This window comes from Phaethon aethereus (assembly GCF_964289735.1).
Source record: "Phaethon aethereus genome assembly, chromosome: 23".
NCBI lineage: Eukaryota > Metazoa > Chordata > Aves > Phaethontiformes > Phaethontidae > Phaethon > Phaethon aethereus.
The window spans coordinates 644,449-666,871 of NC_138599.1; the positions used below are offsets into that span (position 1 = coordinate 644,449).

The window sequence follows — 22,423 nt, forward strand, 5'->3', positions numbered from 1 at the left end:
CTCACAGGACAAAGCATTTGGCATATAACAACGAAGCATGTAGGTTCTACAGTTCGTTAGAAGACAAAGAAACGAACCAGAAAGCAATGTCTGCAGCACCTTACAGGGGAGCGGCAGAGCGCCGAGGCACTCCCACAGGCAGCGGCCGCCGCGCCTCTCCTCTACGCTCGGCCGCCGCGCTGCTCCAAGCGGCACCAGTTCTCCACGTTTGTCCTCTCCGGCTGACGGGGAAATCCTCTTTTGGCAGCTCTCCTCTAAATTCAGCCTTGCCTCTCGGAAGACGGTCCACTGGGATGCCGAACACTGAGGGCAAGGGCTTGGTCCATGCAACGCGAGCCGTTCCTCACAGCTCTGGCAGTGGCAGCCAGTGGACCTCTGTAGCATCACTTCAGGAGTGCTGCCGCTTTGCAGGGTTCTTCATCTTGTCTACATGTCCTCAACGCTCCACTTGTACGCAAGCTCCTGAACTGCCTTCTTGTTGGCTATCCTGGCAAAGCGCTGCTGCTCGAAGCCGTTGGACCTGCAAAGCAACAGCGAGAAGACCGTGGGCTGCTGCGCAGAAGCTTTTTCCAAAACAACGAAATTTTTTAGAGCTATTACGAATTTTCCACTACATTCTGGCTCAGTTTCCACCTCCATCTGTGGTTAAGGACAGTGGAGCCTCTCCGAAGCGAGTTCTGTCAGCTACGCCCTAAGGACAAGCGGGACTCACCGGGCCTGCTGCCGGGCGTTCACACTGCGGAAGCTATTCACACCCTTGCCGAAAGCACCAGCTTTGCTGCCTTCTGTCCCAGACAAGCCCGGATTCATCACCCGTTCCTAACTTAACACATTCAACCTCGCTCTTGCTAACAGTCTCATTCATCTGCTAACCGGGAATCTTTACACCAGGAACTCTTTGAAGCAAAAGCTCGTTCAGCTTTACTATCGTTCTACCACACCACCGTATCAGGAGCATGTACCTGTCCACACCGTCCCAGCGATGCCCAGGCCATATATTAAATCTGTTGAGCGGAGGTGCTGGTCCATTGTACCTAGGTTTTTCTAGAAACAGAAAGAGCGAGACAGCCATTTACTGCTCAGCGCAATCCTGCGGTCACATCCTCATCATCCTCAGGCATAGCGCACAGCTACGGCTCGCAGAGGAAACGTCCAAAGATACGCTTAATCAAACGGGAGCCTGTCGCTTTTTAAGTCACCAGGGCCTGCCCTCTAAGCTAAGGAGTAACAGTAGCCGTTACTGGTAACGAGCCAATAGCGGCAAACGCGGCTCCTACGCCGACTCCAGAGCAGCAGTCCTTTAGGACCCAGCTGCTCTGGCAGTCTTGGGCTATTTCTTTAACAGCAGCTGCATGTCTACGCTGCTGGGGCCTTAAACCATCCGCTGGCATAACTCAACATCCAAACCTTTCTTTTCTTTGTTCTCTTTGGCCTTCCTTTTTTTGATGAAGTCAGCCATGGGGTCTCCTTCTCTCTCCTGTTCTCTCAGCATTCGGTCCAGATCCTGGTCATCAATGTAACGGGCCAATGGCTTCTGCATCTCCTTTATGGCATCTTCGACGTTCTGCTGCTGTTGCCTCCCCTGCGCCAGCCTGAAAGCAAACACAGAGTTTCACTCCAGAACCAAGCAATTGGTTACTGTGACTGGCTCAACTTGCAGGCTTGATCGCAGTCCTGAACTTCCACCGTGCGCGCAGCGTTCCCAACGTGCATCCAGCAACGGAGGGAGTGATTGAGGGGGTCTCGACGGCGCGTGGACCACGTGCTCTCCTGGTCCCAGGCCCAGACTCAGGACAAAGTGACACGCCACTAAGCTGTAACGTGAGGCCCAAAGACCGCGCTACTAGGGAGCTCCGGCGAGCCTTACCCTTTCCCCCACTTGGCGTATTGCTCGTCTCTCTCGGACTCCGCCTCGGCTTTCTGCCTCTGCTCCAGCCGCTCCTGCGCAAGGTCCCTCTTGCGGCCTGACTTGTCTCGGAAGACGGTCTCAGAGTGCCGGGATTCCTCTGGAGGGGGCAGATGCCTCAAGTCACGCTTTTTGGAACATTTCGCCGTCTCCAGACAATTCAATCACCAACTGAGACTCACTTCAACATTTTTTCCTTTCGCTTGCTCTAGCCTCTGAAAGAGCTTATCGTCCAGAACCAGGCAGGAACACAGCTCTTGCTTCCAGCCGTTGCCCCACACAGCCACGCTCGTACCGCTTATAAAACCTTTTCTTTCAGAGGCTCAGTGACCCTAGCCAAGCAATCGTCAGCATGTCTAGATGCTGCTCCACCGGGGTGCTCGGCATCGGCACCCTAACACCAGGGCCTGATACAGCATCAGGGGACCATTGAAAGCAAGAGAAAGCGAGCTGATGCCCATGCAGCGTTTCTACACCCCTACCTTCCAAGTGCTTGTTATTTCTCTCATGCCTCCTGAGCTCCCGCTGTTCCCTCCGCAGCACGTCAGCTGACACCAGGCCAGCTTTGACCCCAGATAACATCACGTTTGCCTGCAAATCAAACAAAAATCACATCCGCCGCTAGCCGAGAGCTGCGATCCAGAGGCAGAATGAGGGGACGGCCTGAAACCGAGAAAGACGTGTCAGCAGAGGCAGCCATGTTACAAAGCCACTTGGCTGGCGCCCTCGCAACCGACTCCCCCAGACCTCCAGAAACAGAGAGGACCGAGGCAGAGCTCCTCTCTCACGCCTATCTTGTGCCTCCTCTTAGCGCAAGCAGAGGGTCTGGCACGGCTGCATACAGGACGTATATGGCGTTTCTACTCCGCACTCTTTAAGTCCTTGCGACTTTCACAGTTTTCTATCAACAGGAAGTAATCTACAGCTTAAATGGAAAGAGGAAACGTTTACCTTCTTGGGAGATGCCCTAGCGTCACGGTGGCGATGAGGGGAGAGGTTAGGGGGACTCCTTGAACTATGCCGATCCTTCCCGGCTGGCAGAGTCCGTTGTGGAGGCGACAAATCAGAGTCTGAAGATTTGCTCGGATTCCGTTTGAGCGGACGCCGCTTAGGGGAATCGCTGCGTACACGGCCTAGCCTGCGGTCTGCATCAGAGGCATTCCGGGTACCCCTCCGTGGAGATGGAGACTCAGAGTCGTGCCTCAGGCACCTCTGAGGCAAGGGCACCTGCCTATGTTTTCTCGTGGCTGGAGAAGCACCTGCAGGGAAGACACATGCTAACTAAAAATCACAGAATTAGACGGAACTCATCTCACGAAAAGACTAAACGGCATGATCCATGAGGTGATCTCCTAGAAAAATCAAGACCTTAAGAGATGACATGCTGTAGGGAAAAGACAAGTATGCAGCAAGAGCCTGTGAATTCTCTTCCTTCTGCACGGGTACTGCCTGGAGAGAGGGTTTAAATTCTGTTTTCCTTTCGGACACGTTTAAGCCTTTGCCAGCTAACTCTTAGGTTCATTCTAGTCCAGCTGATGAAAAAACAGCATTACAAGAACTGGCTTTACCAACAGAAATGACAACCTATCTGCTACCATTCCATGATTGCAGACTGCTAACTCCACGCCACGTTCCTCTCGGGCATGTGCAAACAAAACCACAGGGCGGGCAGCCAGCAAACAGACAGAACAAACTCTTACACACGCTCACCTTTCGTTCTGCTCTGCTTTTTCACACCAGGTGACCCAGTCCTCTTTCTGTGCGGCGGTGACGAATCTGGGTCAGAATCGTACCTCTTCTTCCGTGGAGGGGATAGATCTGGCGTAGCCTGACGCTTCTGACGTAACAAGGACTTGTCAGAGACACCAGGCCCAAACTGAGATCGCTCTTCTTGGACTCCCCCTGACTTGTCTGTGGTTTTGCAGCCCTTTTTCCCCGTTGAATTGACTCTCTTTGGAGAGATGTCCAGGGAGTCATGGCGCTGCCGCCTGGGAGGAGACAGGTCCGGGGAGTCGTGACGCTGCCATCTTGGGGGAGAGAGGTCTGGGGAGTCGTGGCGCTGTCGCCTGGGAGGGGACAGGTCCGGGGAGTCGTGACGTTGCCGTCTTGGGGGAGAGAGGTCCGGGGAGCCCTTGTGCTTCCTTCTTGGTGGCGAGAAGTCTGGGGAGTCACGGCGCTGTCGACCAGGAGGGGACAGGTCTGGGGAGTCGTGGCGCTTCCTTCTTGGCGGGGAGAGGTCTGGGGAGTCGTGGCGCTTCCTTCTTGGCGGGGAGAGGTCTGGGGAGTCGTGGCGCTTCCTTCTTGGCGGGGAGAGGTCTGGGGAGTCGTGGCGCTTCCTTCTTGGCGGGGACAGGTCTGGGGAGTCGTGGCGCTGTCGCCTGGGAGGTGACAGGTCTGGGGAGTCGTGGCGCTGTCGCCTGGGAGGTGACAGGTCTGGGGAGTCGTGGCGCTGTCGCCTGGGAGGTGACAGGTCTGGGGAGTCGTGGCGCTGTCGCCTGGGAGGTGACAGGTCTGGGGAGTCGTGGCGCTTCCTTCTTGGCGGGGACAGGTCTGGGGAGTCGTGGCGCTTCCTTCTTGGCGGGGACAGGTCTGGGGAGTCGTGGCGCTTCCTTCTTGGCGGGGACAGGTCTGGGGAGTCGTGGCGCTTCCTTCTTGGCGGGGACAGGTCTGGGGAGTCGTGGCGCTTCCTTCTTGGCGGGGACAGGTCTGGGGAGTCGTGGCGCTTCCTTCTTGGCGGGGACAGGTCTGGGGAGTCGTGGCGCTTCCTTCTTGGCGGGGACAGGTCTGGGGAGTCGTGGCACTTCCTTCTTGGCGGGGACAGGTCTGGGGAGTCATGGCGCTGTCGCCTGGGAGGCAACAGGCCTGTGGAATCGTGGAGCTGTCGCCTGGGAGGCAACAGACCTGTGGAATCGTGGAGCTGTCGCCTGGGAGGGGACAGGTCCGGGGAGTCATGGCGCTGTTGCCCTGGAGGCAATTTGTCGGGGAAGTCGTGCCGCAGTCTCCTTGGCGGCGAGCTGTCTGGGGAGTCATGGCGCTGTCGCCTGGGAGGGGAGAAGAAGGTGAAAAGGAGGGTTAGATTTTTGTTTGTTTTGCTCTCTGCAAACTGGAAACAAAAAACAATAGGGAGTTGTAAAGCTAGCTGTAGGGGTCAAGGATGAAGACAACTTTCTGACAGTGAATTCATACTCGATTCTGCACCTCTGAGTAGTGAGCTGCATCACTGAGTCGCAGACTTCCAACGGCAGATCCCAGAAACCCTCTGAGGCAACCTGGATCCCAGGAAAGCTGTAATTCTCAAGTCTCCTGGGACACTTGCAACACTCAGACCACAAAACCTGTTTTCTGCCCTCGTCTAACCGTCTTCTCCCAAGGAAACGCCCCATCACTCTCTCAGAGCGGTGGTCTCTGTGCAACTACTGCACATCCTACAGATGCTTTCAGAAAAGGGGCACGTTGTAATGCCACCATCCTCACCACGTTCCAGATCATCACCCAGACCTCTCCGACACTGTAAGAGGATTGCGGGAGAGTTGCTCGCCTATCATGCGGAAGCCTAGACAGCAGGCTGTCTGCCAGTCTTCCCGTCCCAGGCAGAGGTTATTTAACAGCGGAAAAGGAATCCCTGCGTACACCGCTTCTCACGTTTCACAGCAAAGAGCTTAGAAACTGCAGAACAAGACAGACAATGCCAGAAAACAAGAGTTAACCGAGAGAAGAATTTTCAGTTGGAGCCCCGTACCTCATGGTAGATTTGGCAGGTGCCAAAACATCTGAACTTCGGGAGTCTTCATTCTGGTCTAAAGAAAAACAATCAGAAAGCCACCCTTGTTAGGGCTCTGCACAGTTCACGATCTCCCCAGCATTTCAAGGATTACTTAGGGGTTTTTAGCCAATACTATTTTTTATTTTTAACTGGCAATGTCATTGTTTAGAGCAGTTAAACATTCAGGGAGAGAGGGCAGAAAGGTCTGACCTCACCTCCTAAAAGTTTCCATTTCGTATTTGTTCGGAATTCCTCCATGAGCTTCACTTCATCTGGACGCTCATCAATAAATTCTGCCACCTGCAGATGAAACATCAGAGTAAACAGCACAGCTCTGAAGGAAAAAGAGAGAAAGGATTTCTACCCTCCAACGCAAATAATTAAGCACAATGGCACTGATGGGCAACTGATGCGCAACCATCGTTTAGCTGCCTTCCTACAGACAGCTCTCAAAACGACCCTCCAAAGCCTTCGCCTCCAACGTTTCTCTCCTTGCTGCCAAGATTTCCAGCCCAGGCCACAAGCCACGCTGCGGAGGTCCGCGGGCCCCAGCGGTCGCACAGTTACCTTCTGCCTTGTCTTGGCACTCATGAAAATGCAAATATGTCAAGGTCAGGCTACTTTTATCGGCAGGGAGATAATCTGACCCTCTTGTGCTTGGACCAGGCAAACTCACCCCTCCCTGCTGCAGAACCCACCGAAAGAGGAGGCAGTGAGAAAGGGTTGAGCCAGCGCTTCCCAAAGCGGGGCACGAGGAGGACGGATCTGGGTTGTGAAACCGCATTTGACATAATTCCCCGCTCACCACTGGCATGTCCCCTTCGTCCTCCTCCTCCTCCTTCTCCTGGACAGCAGCAATGCTATTCCAGCTGACGTCATCGTCCACGATCCGCATCCTGGGAACGGGGAGAAGGGCCCGGCCGTCAGGCCACCAGCAAGGGAGGGAACGGCCCGCAGCTGGCTATGGGAATGGGGGGACTCCCGGCCCGGGGTGGGGGGGCCCTGGGGAGCGTCCCTGCCCCGCGGGACGCGGACAAGGGGCGGGGGTGGGGTGGGGGTGTCCCGGCAGGAGCTCCCACCCCGAGGCCCACCGAGGGGCACGGCGGAGAGTCGGGCCTGCCGCGAGGGGCGGCGGCTGGCGCGGACCGCGGCGTCCCCTTCCCGCGCCACTCACCCGCCTTTGCCGGCGCCGCCCGGCGGCTTCTTCTTGCGGCGGCGGCGGGGCTGGGCGGCCTCGGCGGCGGGCGGCCCGCTCAGGTACCGCCGCAGGTACTCGGCCTTGGACAGCCCCCGCGCCGCCATCATGGCGCCAGCCGGAAGGGACGGCGAGCGCGGAGGGCCACGCCGCGGCGGGGGGCGGGGCCGGCACGCGCAGGGAGGCGGGAGCAGGCGGGGCCGGCCCGAGCGAGGGGTGGGGCGGGGGGCGGGGCGAGGGCGTCAGCAGCAGGCGGACACGGCGCCTCCATCAACAGCGTTTATTTGGGGGTCGCAGCCCGAGGGCAGCCCGACATGGCCCCTGCCCCGACACAGCACTGCGTCTCCGGGCCGGGCCCCGGGGCCGGGCCCGCAGTCCTTGCGCTGGGGCGGCGTCCCGGGGCAGGCGTGCACGTCCTCCCCCGGGAGAGGGGACTCAGCCCCCAACAAGTCTCTATCCTGGGAGCCGTCGGGGGAAGAGGCCGAAGGGGTCCAGCTGCGCCTGGCTACCGGCCCGAGGCTCCCTCCGACTCATAGCCCTCCGTCTTCATGTCGTTCAGGCCCAGGTCTTCGTTCTGCTCAAACGTGCGCTCGTAGCGCTCCACTTTCAGCTCCGGGTCCTCTTCCGGGGCGTACACGTTCTGCGGGGCGAGACAGAGGCCTCCGTTGCACCCCACTTTGCAAAGCCCCTCTTCAGCAGCACCCCAGCCACGCCAACAGGCTTCGGGCACGATTCACACACCACACCCCTGCCCAAGGGCGAGCCTTGTCCATCAAGGAGAGCACAACTCGGGCCAGACCGGACCCCCACATTCCCAGCCCCTAATCCCGGGGAGCAGACGCCGCTCCCACCTTCCCCCCCACAAAGCCAGCAGCAGTTTCCTTTCCCTGGACAGAGCCTGCAGCAACCCACTCGCCCACCAAAGCCCAGAGGGGAACCCCGCCCACCCAAACACACCAGGGAAGGAGAAAACCCACTCAAACCTCTCGGGATACTTCAAGGAGTTCACGTTTCAAGCGTGCAACACCGTACCTGCAGATAGCTGTTGCCTGCAGGGTCATCCATGATGAAGTGAGCCTTCGTCTTTCCTTCCAGGATCTGCAGAAAGAGAGCACGTCCAGGCATTAAGGCTCCTCATCCTTCAGGACTTCGGCAGCAAGACACTCGCAGCACGCTGCGGGCAGTTCTGACGTTTTCCTCAGTGAAAAAAACACTAATAGCTTGATAAAACAAGTGAGGACGCAGCGGGGCGAGCAGGGTGTGGTAAGGCAACACTTGCCAAGGAGTTGGGTTAAAGATACTTCCTGGCTGCGGCGACAGTGGCGAACACCACGTTGCAGAGCACGGAAAACTCGGAGCACGCTCACCTCATGCAGTTTCCCAAGGAACTCCCGCAGTTTTTCCGTTTTGCTGGGTGCAGAGCTGTCCCCCAGAGTGAAGGGGTTTCTCTCGACCTGGAAGAGCAGACCCACTCACTCAGCCAGCTGCGAGGCAGCCAGCCCCACAGCCAGGCCAAATATTAAGGCAGAGGGGTCTGAGCTCCACCAGGCAGCAGCGCGGGACCACCCACCAGGTCTCCGATGTCCTTCAGCAGCCCTTCCAGCGTGGTGAATTTCCCCCCCAGCGCTCCCATCCCCAGCTCGAACTCCAGCTCCGGGATCTCCACGCTGCACGTCTCTGACTGCAAGGGCGAGCACCCAGTGAGTCCCTGCGGACAGACGGACGGGCCCCATGCACCCACCACAGCACGACAGGGCGGGTATTCAAAGGCACCGTACCTTTAGGATATCCCTCGTCATGTCGGAAGAGTCTGTAATCCGAAGAGTAATCCTGGTGCCCTGTGGTTCGATGGCTCCTCCGGACTTCACCTAGGAACACCTGGCAGTCAGCTTCACGGACCTTCACGCCTAAATCACGCCATGATGCTCCAAGAGGGTTTAGCAGCTGAGGGGCCGCTCCAAACCTGGGGACAGGCCTTAACCCAGGGGACTTAAGCAGGGGTGGAGATGGCAGACTTGCACCCAATGGAGCTCTTCAAGACGCCGCTCCCCCTGCCCGCTGCCCCCCAAGAAAGGTTCAGGAGTTTTCCAGCTCACCTCGTTTGTCCTGTGCCCACAGGAGTCGCAGTTTGTGGCCATAATAATCACTTCCTTGAAGTGTGGGATTTCTGGAGCAGAGAGTCAAGGAAAACTGAACAAAAGGGAAACCTCAAAGCAGCAGCAGCCGGCGCCCTCGTCGCAGCCGCGGTCCTTCCCGAGGTATGGCAGGAGCCCGCTAGCCCGTTGTGAGCGGCACCGAGGCAAGATTTGCACCCTGACAGGCGCTACTAGAAATAGTTTATTCATGCCTTCAGGCTGCAGCAAGAAGACACCTGGGTCAGCACACAGAGCGACTCTCAGCCCCACGCCAGCCTCCATGCAGACCCCCGTGCAGGGCACCGTTCTGCGCCCACACCCCTGCTCAAAGGATACGCACTAACTTCATATTAGTGTTAGCTGGAGCATTGCACTCAGGGCAGTTGGTGTTGAACTGCAGTACCTGGGGCACAGGAATGGAAAGGAGAATCAGAAAGTGCCGGCCAGCCCAGACAGCCTGTCCGGGGCGCTAGTCAGCCAGGCACAGCCACCGCTGCACTGCCAAGCCTCCCACCTCATTCCTCAGATCCTCCGTGGGGTCAGCTGGCTTCTCGTCCAACTCCTCTCCCTGCAAGAGGGGACGCCAGAAGCAGCATTAACTTGTGTTCCTCAATTCAGGGTCCCCCAGAGAGCGAGGGGACCGAGCAGCCCCGCTCCCCCTCAGGCTGGGAGCGCGCGTGGCCTGGTGTGCGCGGCAGGCTGACGACACCGCAGCGGCGGCAGCTCCTTGTTACCTCCAGCCCCAGCATGGCAGCCTGCTGGGGAGTCCTCCTGTAGCGAGTGACCACAAGAGCATCATCCTTCTGCGGTGCGTGAGGGTTCTCCACAAAGCTGTTCCCCGAAGGATCGTCAATGATCTACGGGAGAAGGAAGCCTTAAGAAGCCACCCTGCGCTTCCCCCGCCGCAGAAAGGGACTGCGCTCTTGCGCGTACTCACAAAGGTGAAGGAGGAATGCACTTCTTTCAGCTGCTTCAGTTTACCAATGAACTCATCTATTTTACTTGCCACCTCTTCATCCGTCGCCTGCAAAAAAGGATGCGTTTGAGATCGATGCCAGGGGCGGCTCAGAGCCGAAGACAACGCTGACAACGGCACAAACCAGAGAGCCCCTAACACCCTTCTCAGCAGCAGCGTACAATGCCAACAGGCAGCAGAGGAACAAAATAAGCATTTGCCAAGCAGGTGTCCCCGAAGAGCTTCCCCTTTTACACCATCTTACCCTGCGGACGGGCTGGTCCTGCTCGAGGCCCGCGACAGCTCTGTCGATTATCCCTTCAATGGTGGTAAGAACTTGAGAAGGAAAGGAAACAGAAGCGACGACACCGGTAAGGACACCACAGCGGCGCTACCCACCCTGCCAGCTCGTACCAAACCCTGGTGGCCTCCGCACATTGGGCCTGCCAAGCTTATTGGGCCCAACGGACCCAAGGCCAGGTCCTCAACCGGTGTCTACCGTGCACTCGTCGGCACACTGAGGGACACGGGCCGCGCACCCACCTCCCTTCTGGGTGAAGGCAGGGATCTCAAAGTCCAGCTCTGGAATTCGAGCCGTGGCACAGTCAGTCTTCACCACCTCCCTGTTCATGTCCTGCACACAACAGTCAAGGGGCGGTGTCAGGAACCCCAACAGGACCGGGAGCTCCCACGCGCTCAGGCGACCACCACCCCGGGGCACGCAGCATCCGCCAAAGCGGCAGCGTTAGTTCCAGGGCAGCTTTAGCAGCCTCCCCACTCGCGCAGGAGCACGCCGGAAACACATGCATTTTGGGCTTTAAATGGTTAACACCAAACAAATAACGTTATTTCTCAAACGGGACAGAAGACAAACACTTTATTATTGAAGCGGGACCACGTTGTAGGGGGCAAAGGCATCCGCAAGTCGGCTCCCTGCCGCCCGGGAGGAACCAGCCCGGCTGCCGGGGAAGGAGAGGGGAGCCCCGGCTCACCTGACGGGAGGTGACAGCCAGGGTGTAGCGCACGCCCTGCTCCTGGATCCTGCCCGCGGACTGGATCTCCGTGTTGGACCAGGAGCAGCTGTCGCAGGCGAAGGAGCTGACGATGATCTCTTTGAAGAAGGGGATCCTGGTGAGCAGGAGCCGCGTCACCCCCTGCGGCAGCGAGGGGCCTCGTGGGAACTCGAGTCCTCAGGGCGCCGTTCCCCCCAGGCTCCGTGTTCCTGCCGGTGTCCCCCGCCTCGGGCAGGTCCCCGTCCCCGAGCCCGGCCACCCCCCCCGCCGAAACACCCAGCCTGCTCTCGCCTCCCAGCAGGCTCTACCCACCCCCCCGCCTGCAGCTGGCACCCCCCCACACACACACACCCCCACCCCCCCCACACACACACCCCACCACCACCACCACCACCACCCCCCCCCCCTCCGCGGCTCCGGGCCAAGCTGCGGCCGCCGGCCGCTCCGGCCCCTCACTCGCCCCGCAGGCCCCCGGCCCCCGCAGGCCGCGGCGGCCCGGGCCCGCCCCGGCAGGCGCCGCCGACCCCCCTCACGTTGCGGAAGCAGTTCATGCACAGCGACTCGATCTCGGCCGGCCGCTGCTCGCCCTCCTCGGCGCCGAGGGGCCGGAACAGGGACCCCCCGGCCCCCGCCGCCGCCTCCTCCACCACCCCCAGCGCCGACATAGCCGCCGGAACCGCTCCCCGCCGCGCCTGCGCGCTGCGCGCGGCCCCGTCACGTGAGGCGGGAGCGGCCACGTGAGGCGGGAGCGGCCACGTGAGGCGGGAGAGGTCACGTGAGGCGGGAGAGGTCACGTGAGGCGGGAGAGGTCACGTGAGGCGGAGGCGGCGAGGCCCGGCGCGGCCCGCGATGGCGGCGCCTTTATTGCGGTTCAGCGGTGACCGAGCCCGGGCCCCCCCGCCCCCGGCCCGTTAGTGGGCCTCGCCCCCCCGCTCGCTCAGGCTGTGGGCCAGGTCTCTCCAGAGGGCGTCGAGGCGGGCGTGCAGGTCCTCCACGGCGGGCGGGCCGTCCTGGGGGTCCCCCAGGTAGGAGGGCCGGGAGGAGAGCTTGAGTCTCATCTCCTCCGTCTCCTGGTCGAGGGCCCGGGTGAAGTCCTGGATCTGGACGTACGTGTCCCTCCGGAACTCCTCCACCCGCCGCTGCACCTCCCGGGCCAGCTCCTCCGCGTAGCCGTCCGTGGCGGCCGGCGGCTGCCGGAGGCTGCCGGGGTAGCGGCTCAGCTTCACCTTGAGCTGTTCCAGATTCTTCTGGATCTTCTGGTGGAGGTCCCTCGCGTTCTGGGTCAGCTTTGCGGAGAGCTCCTGGACGTACTGGTTGAGCTTCTCCGGGCTGGCCTGAGTGTGGGGGACGACGTTTCTGTGCAGCTCCTCCACGTTGCGGTGGATCTCGGTCACCAGCCTGTCTGCGTAGGGCTGGAAAATGTCCTTCACCTGGTCGGTGTGGAACGCGATCTTGTCGGCGTAATGAGCCATGAACCTCTGGACCTCGTCCGCGCCCTCCAGGAGCTGAGCCGTCACCTCCCGGCTGGGCATAAGGTGCCGCCGGAGCTCCCGGGCTTTCAGGGACACCTGGTCCAGGAGCTCCTCCGTGAAGGGCTGCAGCCGGTAGCGAAGGTCTTCCAGCTGCTTGCCGACCTTGTGGTGGACTTCGTCCACGTACGGGGACAGCTTCAGCCTCAGGCTCTCCAGCTCTTTCCTGATGATTTTCCGCAGGCTGTCCGAGTCGTGGTAGAGCCGCGGCTGGAGGCCTCTGTCGAGGGGCGCCAGCTTCTCCAGGAAGTTTCCCACGTAGCTGACCCCATCCTGAATACTCCCCTTCAGGTTTCTGCACGAGACAGCACACGTAGTTACTGAGCACCCCTGACGTGCCGCAGCATCTCCGCCGTGCCCTAACGCACCCATAATGAAAGCTGTTGACAGCCCCGGGGGCCATTCCCATCGGCTTTTTCTGTCCCCGGGGAAGGAGGAACGGGGGCCAAGGTACGGCGGTGGGGCCCAGGGGCAGCTTGCGGAGGAACCTGGGGCGGACGCTGCAAGGCAAGCCCCCGGAGCGGCGTACTCACGCGATGTCCCTGCCCAGCTTGCTGCTCTGGCCATGCTCCGGGCTGTCCTTGTCGCTCGTCAGCTGGCTGAGGTACTCCCAGAAGCCGCTCCTTGCCAGCTCAACTGGCGACACTGCAGGCAGGAGGGCGGCGGTTAGAGGGGCGGCCGTGGCGCTGCCCACCCCCGGCTCAACCCTCCCGTGCCGGCCGTCCCCCCGCAAGCTCCTCCGCTTGGCACCCACCCGGTAAGGTGGCCAGGAGGGCGAGGAGAAGCGCAGCCTTCAGAGGCATGGTTGGCCAGGCCGGCGTGCTGCCGTGCTGTGAGGAGAGAGAGAAGAGGAGCGCGTTCGCTCACGCCGCCGTGCAGGTCTCCTCTCTGGAGAGGAGCTCACGGCTCGGTGGTCCCTGCGCTTCACGTCCCCCTCGCGGCTTTCCTGGGCTCCCCGTAACGCAACTGGCGTAATCCCGCCGCCCCTGGGAGCGGTCCTCGCGGGGCACCCGCCGGCAGAGCGGCTCGGGGTGCTTGCTGCGGCCGTAGCTCCATGTGAAATGACGCCCAGCTCCTCCAGCCCGACAAAGCTATACCGGGTGTGGGGTGCCCCTGCCCGCACCGGCTCGGCGGGGCTGCCCCCCGCCCGCCCCTCACCTGGCTCCTGGTCGCCTCCCGAGTCCCTCCTGCTGGGAGCCGGCCTGCGGCTCCCTTTATATACGCCCGGCGGGAGGCCGAGGAGCGCGGGCGATAAGGCGCATCCGCGGGGATAGGCTTTTTGGACCTCACTCCCTGTAAACACAACGTGGAGGGCCGCGGGCGTTGCCGAGAGGTGACGTGGGGGCCGGTCATCTGACCCTTCGCCTGCCCCACACCGCTCCCGTCCCACCGCCCTTGCTGCCCAGCGATAAGGGAGGCCTCGCTGCTGGCTCTGCAGGTTTCTCGGGCCCAGGCTGACCCTGCCCTCGCAGCCGACCTTCGCATCGCAGAGCAAACGGCGGATGGGAGCTGCCAGGGTGGCGAGGGGGTGCGGAGCCGCAGGAGGGGGATGCCAGCTGCAGCTCCTGTCGCGGGGACTCGCAGCCCAAACGGGGAGAAGGGGAGCCCGGACCCCCGGGATGGGGCCGGGGTGGGTGCGGGAGGATGAGCCCGGCTCCGGCCGTGCTGGGGAAGGGACGGACGAGCACAGCGGCCATGGCTGCAGCCGGGGCACGGGAGCACGCCTCCCGCGTGGGCTGCCCGCTTGCGATCTGCCAGCTGCACGGCCCCGCTGCCCGCAGGGATACCAAAGCCGCCACCTTTCCTTTGCAAGTTGCCTTTTCCCCGGGGAAAAACAGGGGCTGCGTTTTCGGCTCGGGTCTCATCCCCGTGTGGAGTGCCGGCTGCTGAGAGCAGGCTTTTAAACGGGGAGCGCACGGCAACGCTTGCTCTGAAGAAGCCCAGCGAACGGGGACCTGCTGGGACCGATGCCTCCCCGGCGGGGCTGGGGTGCGGGCACCCTGCGGTGGAGGGCAAAGTCCGGCGCGCCGCAGGGGTGAAACTCCAAGCGGTCGCCAACGCTCCTCCGGCACCGAAGTCCTGCTCCCTCGGCCGTGCGGACAGGCGGGCTTGCCCCGAGCAGCCCCGGCCGCCCTCCCACCCCGCGGCTCCGGCCGCTGCAGCCCACGGGGGAGATCCTGCCGTCCCTGGGAGCGGTCCTTGCGGGGCACCCGCCAGCCCAGCGGCTCGGGGCGCTTGCTGCAGCCGTAGCTCCAGTCCTCTCCTCTCTTCTCCCTGAGCTGGGAAGCTCCTGGGGACAAGGGCCCTCTCCCCGCCAGCCCGAGCCCCACTGCGTCCGGGCACGGTCCCTGCGGGCGACCCAGCCCGCCTGGCTGCAACTGCCCCCGGCCCCTGCGGTGCCTGCGTCCCCGCGCCGGGGACCGAGACCCCCACCCGCCTGGCCCCACCTCTGTTCCCTCTCCCAGGTGCCCTGGGACTTGAATTGGGGGGTGAGGCTGTACCCTGGGAGCAGCAGGAGCGGGTGCCCCGGGTCGCCCGTCCCAGGGCCGGACGGGGGGGTGCTGCGGGGGAGGACGGACACGGACCAGCACGTGCATCGTCACAAGGGGCCAGTTTATTTCTGCCGCGGGCAGCGGCCGGGAACGCTCGCGGCGCGGGGGCACGGACGGCCACCCCGCGCCCCCTCCCCGCGGCACCCGGGGGGGGGTCTCAGTTCGCCGCCGGCTGGGCGGTGCTGAGGAAGGCGGCCACCTTCTCCCGCACCTCCTTCTCCAGCAGCTCCAGGTGATCCTCCACGCCGGCGGCCCCCGAGTCCAGCTTGCCCCGCATCTCCTCCAGCCGCTCCACCAGCTGCCGCCCGAAGGCCTCGCCGAAGGGGGCCGCCTGCTGCCGGAAAGCCTCCAGCGTCCGCCCCACGCGCTCGTCCAGCTGCTGGGCCAGGGGGCCCAGCCGCTGCCGCAGGCTCTCGGCGTCGCCGCCCGCCGCCTGCCGCAGCTCCTGGGCCAGCGGGCTGAGCTGGGCCCGCAGCTCCTCCGAGCTGGCGGCCAGGCGGGCGCGCAGCTCCTCCGCCGCCCGCTCCATCTGCGCCGTCAGGCTCTCCAGCTGCCGGTTGAGGCCGTCCTGCACCTCCCGGGTGTAGGGACTGAGCCCCCGCCGCAGCTCCTCCACGCTCTGCCCGACCTGCGCCTTCAGCTCGTCGGCCAGGGGAGCCAGCCGCTCCTTCAGGCTCTCCACCCCGCCGTCGATCTGCTGCTGCAGCCGGTCGGCGTAGGGGCTGAGGGAGGCCTGGACGCTCTCGGCATTGTCCTGCAGCCGGTCCCGCAGCTCGGTGGCGTAGGGCTCCAGCGCCTGCCGCAGCTCGCGGGCCCCGCGGTCCACCTGAGAGCGCAGCTCCTCGGCGTAGGGGCTCATCTTGGCTTGCAGCTGGCGGATGTTGGTGCCGATCTGCTGGTGCACCTCGTCGGCGTAGGGCGCCAGCTTGGCCTGCAGCTCCGCCAGCTCCTGCCGGATCTGCTCCTTCAGCCGCTGCGAGTCCTGCTCCAGCCGCGCCTGCAGCTCTGTGGCGAAGGGCACCAGCCGCCGCTGCAGGTCCTCGGCGTAGGAGTTGACGCTCCGCAGGTTGCTCTCCAGCAGGGTGCTGGGGAGAGGGGGGACGTCAGCGCCCCGGCCCGCCCGCAGCCCCCTCCCCTGCCCGGCACCCCCCGGCCGCCGCCGTGTCCCCCCGCCGGCGCCGCGCTCACTTGAGCTGCTTGGTGATCTCGGCTTGCTGCAGCTGGCCCACCGTCTCCTTGGCGCTGCCGCCCAGCTCGGTGAAGTACTTCCAGAGCACGCTGGCCACCTCGTCCGGGTTGACGTCAGCCCGCGCCCCTGCAAGCGGATGCCGGGATCAGCGCCGGCACAGTCCCGCTGGGCAGCTCCCCCGGGGACGTCGCGTCCCCATCCCTGCCCCGGGGCAGGACCCCCCACCCGGCACCGGGGGCCCGCAGGCCGCCTCACCAGAGACCGCGAGGAGCGCCAGGACAAGGGCGGCCGCCTTCGGGGACATCCTGAGCGCTGGGGGACGCCTGCAGGAGCACAGAGCAGAGCTGGAGGGACCCTCCGGAGCCGGCAGCCCCCCAGCCCCCTGCCGCCTCCCCCCACCGCCGGGGACGCAGCCACCCGCTCTCCCCACCCCTCCAGGCAGCCGCTCACCTGCGCTGCCGCCGGGCGCGGGTACCTGCTGTGCCGGGGAGCGCCCGGCCGCTATTTATGCAGCCCGCGCGCCCTCGGCGGCTTCCACGCAGGCCTGTGACACAGGCCCCGGGCTTGGACTTTAGCAAGGTCGCGACGTGGAAGCGCCTGACGCGCACGCAGCCCTGACATCACCCGCAGCCCTGCCAGCTCCCGGCGGGGTGCCAGGGGCCGGGGCAGAGAGGGGATGAGGGTACGCATGGGCTGAGCCCCTCCTGGGGGCAGGGACCCCGGGGTGGAGGGGACAGCGCACTGGGGGATGCAGCGATGGCCCCGCCGGCGCCGGCCGCGCGGCGCCCGGGATGCGCGGCGTGGCAGGGCACGGGGGCTGGGGGACGCTTGCGGGGATCCCTCAGCCCCGCCGCCGGCGGCACCGCGCCTGGGGGTGCACGGCGGGGCAGGACACGGGTTCGGGGCGCTCCCGGGGGAAGCCCCGCCACGGGGAACGGCCGCGGCCGCGGGACGCTGCGCCCGTGCGGTGCCGGCATGCCCTTGACCGGAGCTGTGGCCCGTGCGTGTCCCCGGCCGCGGGCGTCGGGCTCTCGGCGGTGATGTGTCGCGGCTGGGGCGAAGGGCAGCGCTGGCAGGGGCAGGGATCAGGCGCCAAGGTCCAAAGAGCCCTCGCCGTGCCCCACGGCCGGAGGCGCAGCCCGGGCACACGCCACGTGCCTGCGCCTCCGGCTGGCGGCCACCCCAGCCGAGGCAGCCGCGTGGTGCCCCCGGGCAGAGCCGGCCCGGTGGCGTGGTGCCCCGGGGCCGGTGCCGCTGGATGTCACCCTTGTGCTGTGCGTGCCCAGGCCAGCCCCGGGCCTGGCCCCATGGCCGCCCTCCCCGTGGCGTGCCCGGCGGCGGGCACCGGGCCGGCCGCACGCACGCCAGCGTGCACACGCGTGTGCGCACGTGCGCACACGCGTGTGCGCGCAGAGCAGCCTTGCTCCCCGGGGGATTTCCCAACTCCCGGCCGGGAGGCGGGCCCCCCCGCAGCCAAGCTGGCAGCGGGAGCGCTCCCCGCAGCCGTGCCCCCTCCCCGGCCAGCCCCACCGCCCCTGACCTTTGCACCAACACCCCCGGCGGCCGCTCCGCCGAGGGTATAAAGTGGGAGCCCGGGGCGGCCCCCGCGGAGCCGAGCCCGGCGCAGGTGAGTGGGGGAGCCCCCGGCGGGGGTCGCGCCGGGAAGGCCTCGGGGTCGGGACCCCCGCGTCGCGCGGGCCCCCGCCCGCGGCCCCGCACCACGTGCTCTGCTCTCTCCCCAGCCATGAAGGCGTCGCTCCTGCTCGTGCTGGCCGGCGCGGCCGTCCTGGCGGCGGGAGCAAGTAAGGGGCCGGCGAGGGCTGCGGCAGGAGGAGGGGGCCGGGGCTCAGGGCGCTGGGGTGCGTGCCCTGGCCCCCCCCTCCCACGAGGCTTGTGCTTGCAGGGGCCGACACGCCCGGGGAGCCGGAGGGGCTGGTGAGGAGGGTGCAGGAGTACGCCCAGAAAGCCACGGCCATGGCCAAGACCGCCTTCAGCGGGGTGCAGGAGTCGGAGGTGGCTCAGCAGGCCAGGTGCCCCCGCGCCCCCCCGCCGGCCCGGGCCCCCGGCCCCGCCGCCCCGCTGCCCGCGGGGGAGCCCGGCCGGCGCCCCGCTCTGAGCCCCCTCCCCTCACAGGCGGTGGCTGGAGGACAACGCCGAGCTGGCGAAGCAGCGGCTGGCCTGGCTGAAGGAGCAGCTGGCGGAGCTCTGGAAGCGGACGCCGGCCGCGTAGCCCCACGGGGGGCTGGCCGGGGGGCCGCCGGGCTGGGGTCCCCCCGGCTCCCCACCCGCCGTCGCGGTTCTTGCAATAAAGCGGCGCTGAAGCAGACGGCTGTGGCGGTGTCACTGGGGGCGGGCGGCGAGGAGGAGCGTGGCGAGGAAGGGCTGGGAGAGACGCCGGCGCCGGGGTGCTGCTCCCAGGGCGCCGGGACCCCTCGCCGTGGGGCCAGCACCGCGCGCCACCGCCCCACGCGCAGCTGCCCCGGGGTGGCGGGAGCCGGGTGCCGCTGCCGCGAGCTGAGGGTGGGATCCGGCTTCTTGCAAAACCAGCCCCCGCCGTGCTCCGCCGCCCCGGCAGAGCCCCTCGCGCGGGGAGAGACGCGTGGGGCCGGGCCCGGCTGTGCCCTGGGCAGAGCACCCGGGGCACCCGCCTTGCCCCCCCAGCTCCCACTGGGTCCCCCCGGCAGCCCCTGCCCGGTGCAGCCCTTGCCCCCAGCCCCAGGTGCCGGCTGCCCCCCGCCAGCATCCACTGCAAAGACCGAGTGAGCTCCAATAACTTAAGTCACGTTTATTTGACAAAAGGAAGGCAAAGCTGAGACGGACGCCGGTTCGGGGAGGGGAGGCGGCGGGAGGGGAGGAGGGGGGTCCCCAGGGAGGACGCCCCGGGGCTGGCCTGTCCCGGGGCTCCCGCAGCCCGTCCCCCCGGGGTGCTTCGCCTCGGGCAGGGCAGGGAGCGGCCCCAGGGCAGCGGCGGCGGGAGCGGGGCCGGGGTCAGTCCCTGGCCGCGCCGGCCGGCGGCTCAGGCCACGCTCTTCTGGAGGTCGTCCAGGAGGCTGATGAAGCGGGTCTTGAGGCTCTCGGCGTAGGGGGTGAGGCGCTCCTTGAAGTCCTGCACCAGGGGCGTCACCTTCTCACGCAGGTTGCTGAGCTGCTCCACCACCTTGGCCTGGTACTCGGCGGCCTGGGGGATGCCCTTGTCCCGGATCTCCTCCAGCTTCTGGCTCAGCTTCTGCCGCAGCTCGTCGCTGTAGGGCGCCAGGTTCTTGCGCAGCTCCTCCACGTGCCCGCGCAGGCGGTCCCGCGCCTCCTCGGCCACCGGGGTCAGCTTCTCCTGCATCAGCTCCACCTTCTGCTTGGTGAGCTCCTTCAGCTCCTGGGCGACGGGCGCCAGGCGCTGGCGGTACTGCTCCAGCTCCTCGGTCCACTTGGCGGAGAACTGGTCCAGGAAGGGCCGGATCTTCTCCTTCACCTCCTCCAGGTCCTTGGTCAGCTCCTGGCGCAGGGCCTCCGTGTCCTTCAGCCACATCTCCCGCACCTCCTTGTAGTAGGGGGCCATGTCCTCCCGCAGCTTGGCGGCGGCGGCGCTCAGCGTGTCCAGGTTGTCGGCCAGCTTCAGGCTGCGGGGAGCGGAGGGAGGTCGCGCACGCCGCCCGGGGACCCCCCCGCCGGCCCCCCGCCATGCCGCACCCCCCACTTACTCCAGCTGTTTGCCCACGGCGGAGGACTCGAACTGGGCGATGGCGTCCCTGCCGCTGGCCTTCACCGTCTCCAGGTAGACGTCCACCATGTCCTTGAGGCGCTCCAGGGGCGCCTGGGGTTCATCGTGCTGCCAGAAGTAGCGGGCCTGGGTGCCTGCGGGGAGAGCCCGGCGCGCTCAGGACGGACTGCCCGGCGGCACCGCGGCGGGGACGGCTCCAGCCCCGGCGCCCTGCTGGCGGCTGCCCTCAGGACCCGCCCGGCTCGGCGGGGGACCGGCCAGCCGCTCGGCCGCGGCCCGACCTGCAGAGCGCTTCGGAAGGCTGGCGCTCGCAGCAGCGCTCGCGTCGGGCTCGGCGGCCCCGTCCCGCGGGGAGTCGGAGCTGCCGCCGCCGTTCGGACCTACCCGTCAGGCAGAGCAGGGCGAGGGCCACCACCACGGCTCTCATCTTCGCGGCGAACCTGGGGGGCAGAGCAAGAGAGTTGGGGAGGGCGGGGGGAGAGCGCCGGGCGAAGCCAGCGCCAGCGGGGACTGAGCCCCCCGCCCCGGCGCGAGGGGTCCCCGCCGGCGAGGCCTGCGGGACGGGTGCCGCCGCGTCCCGGGAGCGGCGGGACTCTGGCCCCGGCGGCGCGGCGGGGGCTCGGGAGCGCCCGGAGCAGCCCGGGCTCTTACCAGCTCTCTCCTGCCTCTGCCGCGCTGCCGGTCGTCCCGTCTGAGCCGGCCGCTTCCCCGCCGCCGCTATTTATGCAGGAGGGGGCAGTTCCCGCCGGAGATAAGCCAGCGCTGCAGCCCAAGAAATCGCTTCCCGGCGTGGGTGATGCGGCGCGTAGAGTTCAAGGATCGCGCGCGTGGGCCAGCGCCGAGGAGCGCCGGCTTGGCAAGGGCGGCGAGCAAACAGGAGCTCCCCGCGGGACGTGGCTCGCCGGCCAAGGAGCCTGTTTACGCTCCCGGTGACCCAGATTCCTGCTCGCCGCTGCGGCCTCGCTGGGGCCTCTCGGCAGCCCCCGGGGATTGGCCGGCGGCCCGGGGACAAGTTTTACGCCCGCAGGGGTTCAGCCTGCCCTACCCAGACCCCTCGTCCTCCCCTCGCCCCCGCTGTGGGTCCCTGCCCCATCCTCCCCCGGGCCGGCGAGACCCACGGCGCTCGCACCAGCCCCTTCTGCCGCCGCGTCCCCGGTGTGGCCACCCCCCCCCCCCCGCCCAGCCCCGAGCCGCTCTGCCGCCAAACCGAGGTGCGACCCGGTCCCGCCGCCGCGGCCCGGAGCCCCGCACGCACAAGAGGGGATGGGGGAGAAGAGGGGCGCGACCCCCGGCCCGCGCGCAGGCCGGGGCAGGCTCTCTCCTCGCGGCAGAGCCGGGAGCAGCGGCAGTTCTGGGGCCGGCCGGAGGAGAGGGCTGGCAGCGAGCGCGGCCGCGCTGCCGCAGCTTGAGCGTTCGTCCCCGGCCGCCCCGTTCCGTCTCCGCGGCGGGCGTTGAGCAACAAGGCAAACAGGAGACCAGGGAAGATCAGAGTCATGGTTTTATTTGTCATGATCCCACTGTCCAACTAACTGACTAGTTGCAAGTGACCCACGAAAAATGGACTGCAGGTTTACTGAAACTTTTTTAGTCCAACATAAATGAGGAAGAAAAAAAAAATACTTCTGACATTTCCAAAAAACAGAAATAATAGCAAAGTATATTAATATACATTCAACATATACTGCGCGTATTGATTACTACAATACAAAGCAATGATAAAAAAAGTGTGATACTGCGAAATGGCACGGTTAAGCGAGTCCCTGCTGTTTCGGATGCTTGCTGTCGGGCGGCCGTCGACTCTCCCAGAAATACAGTGTCATGTAAACAAAAGGAAAACAAACCAAAGGTGCAGAGCGAAAAGGCTTCCGGCGTTCCCCGCTCAGGCCCGGCGAGCCCCCCGCGGGGGGAACGCAAGCGGGTGCGCGGCGGCTGCGGAGTTTCTCTGCGCTCTGGTTTTGGGGAGCGCGGAGCCGGCGAGCGTTACTTCCCCCAGGGCCGGGGAGAAGGGGGAGGCCGGGAAGCGGCATGGGTAAGGATAGCAAAGCCACCGCCGCCGTGCTGGTTTCACACTTCCTTCTGTGCAAATTCAGGAGGGCTGGGGCGGTTTTTCCTTTTTTTTTTTTTTTTTTTTAAAAAAAGAGAAGATTCCAGAAAAGTGTCACTAAGAAGAGTTGGAGCTGTAGCTGGTAAAGTCCCAAAGGCAACGATGACACCGAGCCCCGGCTGGGGCGGGAGCTTCACGCTCGATCCGTCGAGGAAAGGAGGGAAAGAAGGACAGAGAGGAGATCTACGCACGTCTGAACTGTATAAAGGAGAATACCACTGTCGCCACTGGCACGAGAGAGAAAACCAGTCACAAGTACAATGTCGTTAAAGGAAATAAAATACTTTGAACAAAAGGTGCAAGTCACAATTCATATAGAACAGAATCTAGTTAAAAATTTCTCTCAAACAGAAATTCCTTTCGCCTT

At 64.8% G+C, this 22,423-nt stretch overlaps 6 protein-coding genes across 6 annotated transcripts; 1 reads left to right on the top strand and 5 right to left on the bottom strand.

The window, feature by feature from the left end:
• Window positions 1-426: 426 nt before the first annotated feature.
• BUD13 (BUD13 homolog) lies at window positions 427-6,974 on the bottom strand (the record flags this gene model as incomplete). Its single annotated transcript, XM_082009928.1, has 12 exons — window positions 427-520; window positions 963-1,044; window positions 1,408-1,592; window positions 1,868-2,006; window positions 2,389-2,497; window positions 3,035-3,165; window positions 3,617-3,743; window positions 4,287-4,947; window positions 5,646-5,703; window positions 5,885-5,969; window positions 6,475-6,565; window positions 6,844-6,974. The coding sequence occupies 12 exons, from the start codon at window positions 6,972-6,974 to the stop codon at window positions 427-429; spliced, it is 1,893 nt and encodes a 630-aa protein (XP_081866054.1).
• Window positions 6,975-7,369: 395 nt separating this feature from the next.
• Window positions 7,370-11,632, bottom strand: ZPR1 (ZPR1 zinc finger; the record flags this gene model as incomplete). The annotated part of the gene is made up of 14 exons (XM_082009971.1): window positions 7,370-7,504; window positions 7,897-7,962; window positions 8,232-8,318; window positions 8,435-8,545; window positions 8,643-8,732; window positions 8,961-9,031; window positions 9,336-9,402; window positions 9,514-9,567; window positions 9,734-9,856; window positions 9,937-10,023; window positions 10,220-10,290; window positions 10,498-10,588; window positions 10,947-11,108; window positions 11,501-11,632. The coding sequence occupies 14 exons, from the start codon at window positions 11,630-11,632 to the stop codon at window positions 7,370-7,372; spliced, it is 1,347 nt and encodes a 448-aa protein (XP_081866097.1).
• A 96-nt stretch (window positions 11,633-11,728) lies between these two features.
• On the bottom strand, window positions 11,729-13,299 carry APOA5 (apolipoprotein A5; the record flags this gene model as incomplete). Its single annotated transcript, XM_082009982.1, has 3 exons — window positions 11,729-12,791; window positions 13,030-13,141; window positions 13,251-13,299. 3 exons carry the CDS (start codon window positions 13,297-13,299, stop codon window positions 11,879-11,881), a joined length of 1,074 nt encoding a protein of 357 aa, XP_081866108.1. The 3' UTR covers window positions 11,729-11,878.
• A 1,870-nt stretch (window positions 13,300-15,169) lies between these two features.
• APOA4 (apolipoprotein A4) lies at window positions 15,170-16,541 on the bottom strand (the record flags this gene model as incomplete). The annotated part of the gene is made up of 3 exons (XM_082009995.1): window positions 15,170-16,133; window positions 16,237-16,363; window positions 16,493-16,541. 3 exons carry the CDS (start codon window positions 16,539-16,541, stop codon window positions 15,206-15,208), a joined length of 1,104 nt encoding a protein of 367 aa, XP_081866121.1. The 3' UTR covers window positions 15,170-15,205.
• A 1,413-nt stretch (window positions 16,542-17,954) lies between these two features.
• APOC3 (apolipoprotein C3) lies at window positions 17,955-18,467 on the top strand (the record flags this gene model as incomplete). Its single annotated transcript, XM_082010031.1, has 3 exons — window positions 17,955-18,039; window positions 18,141-18,267; window positions 18,371-18,467. The coding sequence occupies exons 1-3, from the start codon at window positions 17,982-17,984 to the stop codon at window positions 18,465-18,467; spliced, it is 282 nt and encodes a 93-aa protein (XP_081866157.1). The 5' UTR covers window positions 17,955-17,981.
• A 786-nt stretch (window positions 18,468-19,253) lies between these two features.
• On the bottom strand, window positions 19,254-20,379 carry APOA1 (apolipoprotein A1; the record flags this gene model as incomplete). Its single annotated transcript, XM_082010055.1, has 3 exons — window positions 19,254-19,851; window positions 19,933-20,086; window positions 20,337-20,379. The coding sequence occupies 3 exons, from the start codon at window positions 20,377-20,379 to the stop codon at window positions 19,254-19,256; spliced, it is 795 nt and encodes a 264-aa protein (XP_081866181.1).
• Window positions 20,380-22,423: the final 2,044 nt, after the last annotated feature.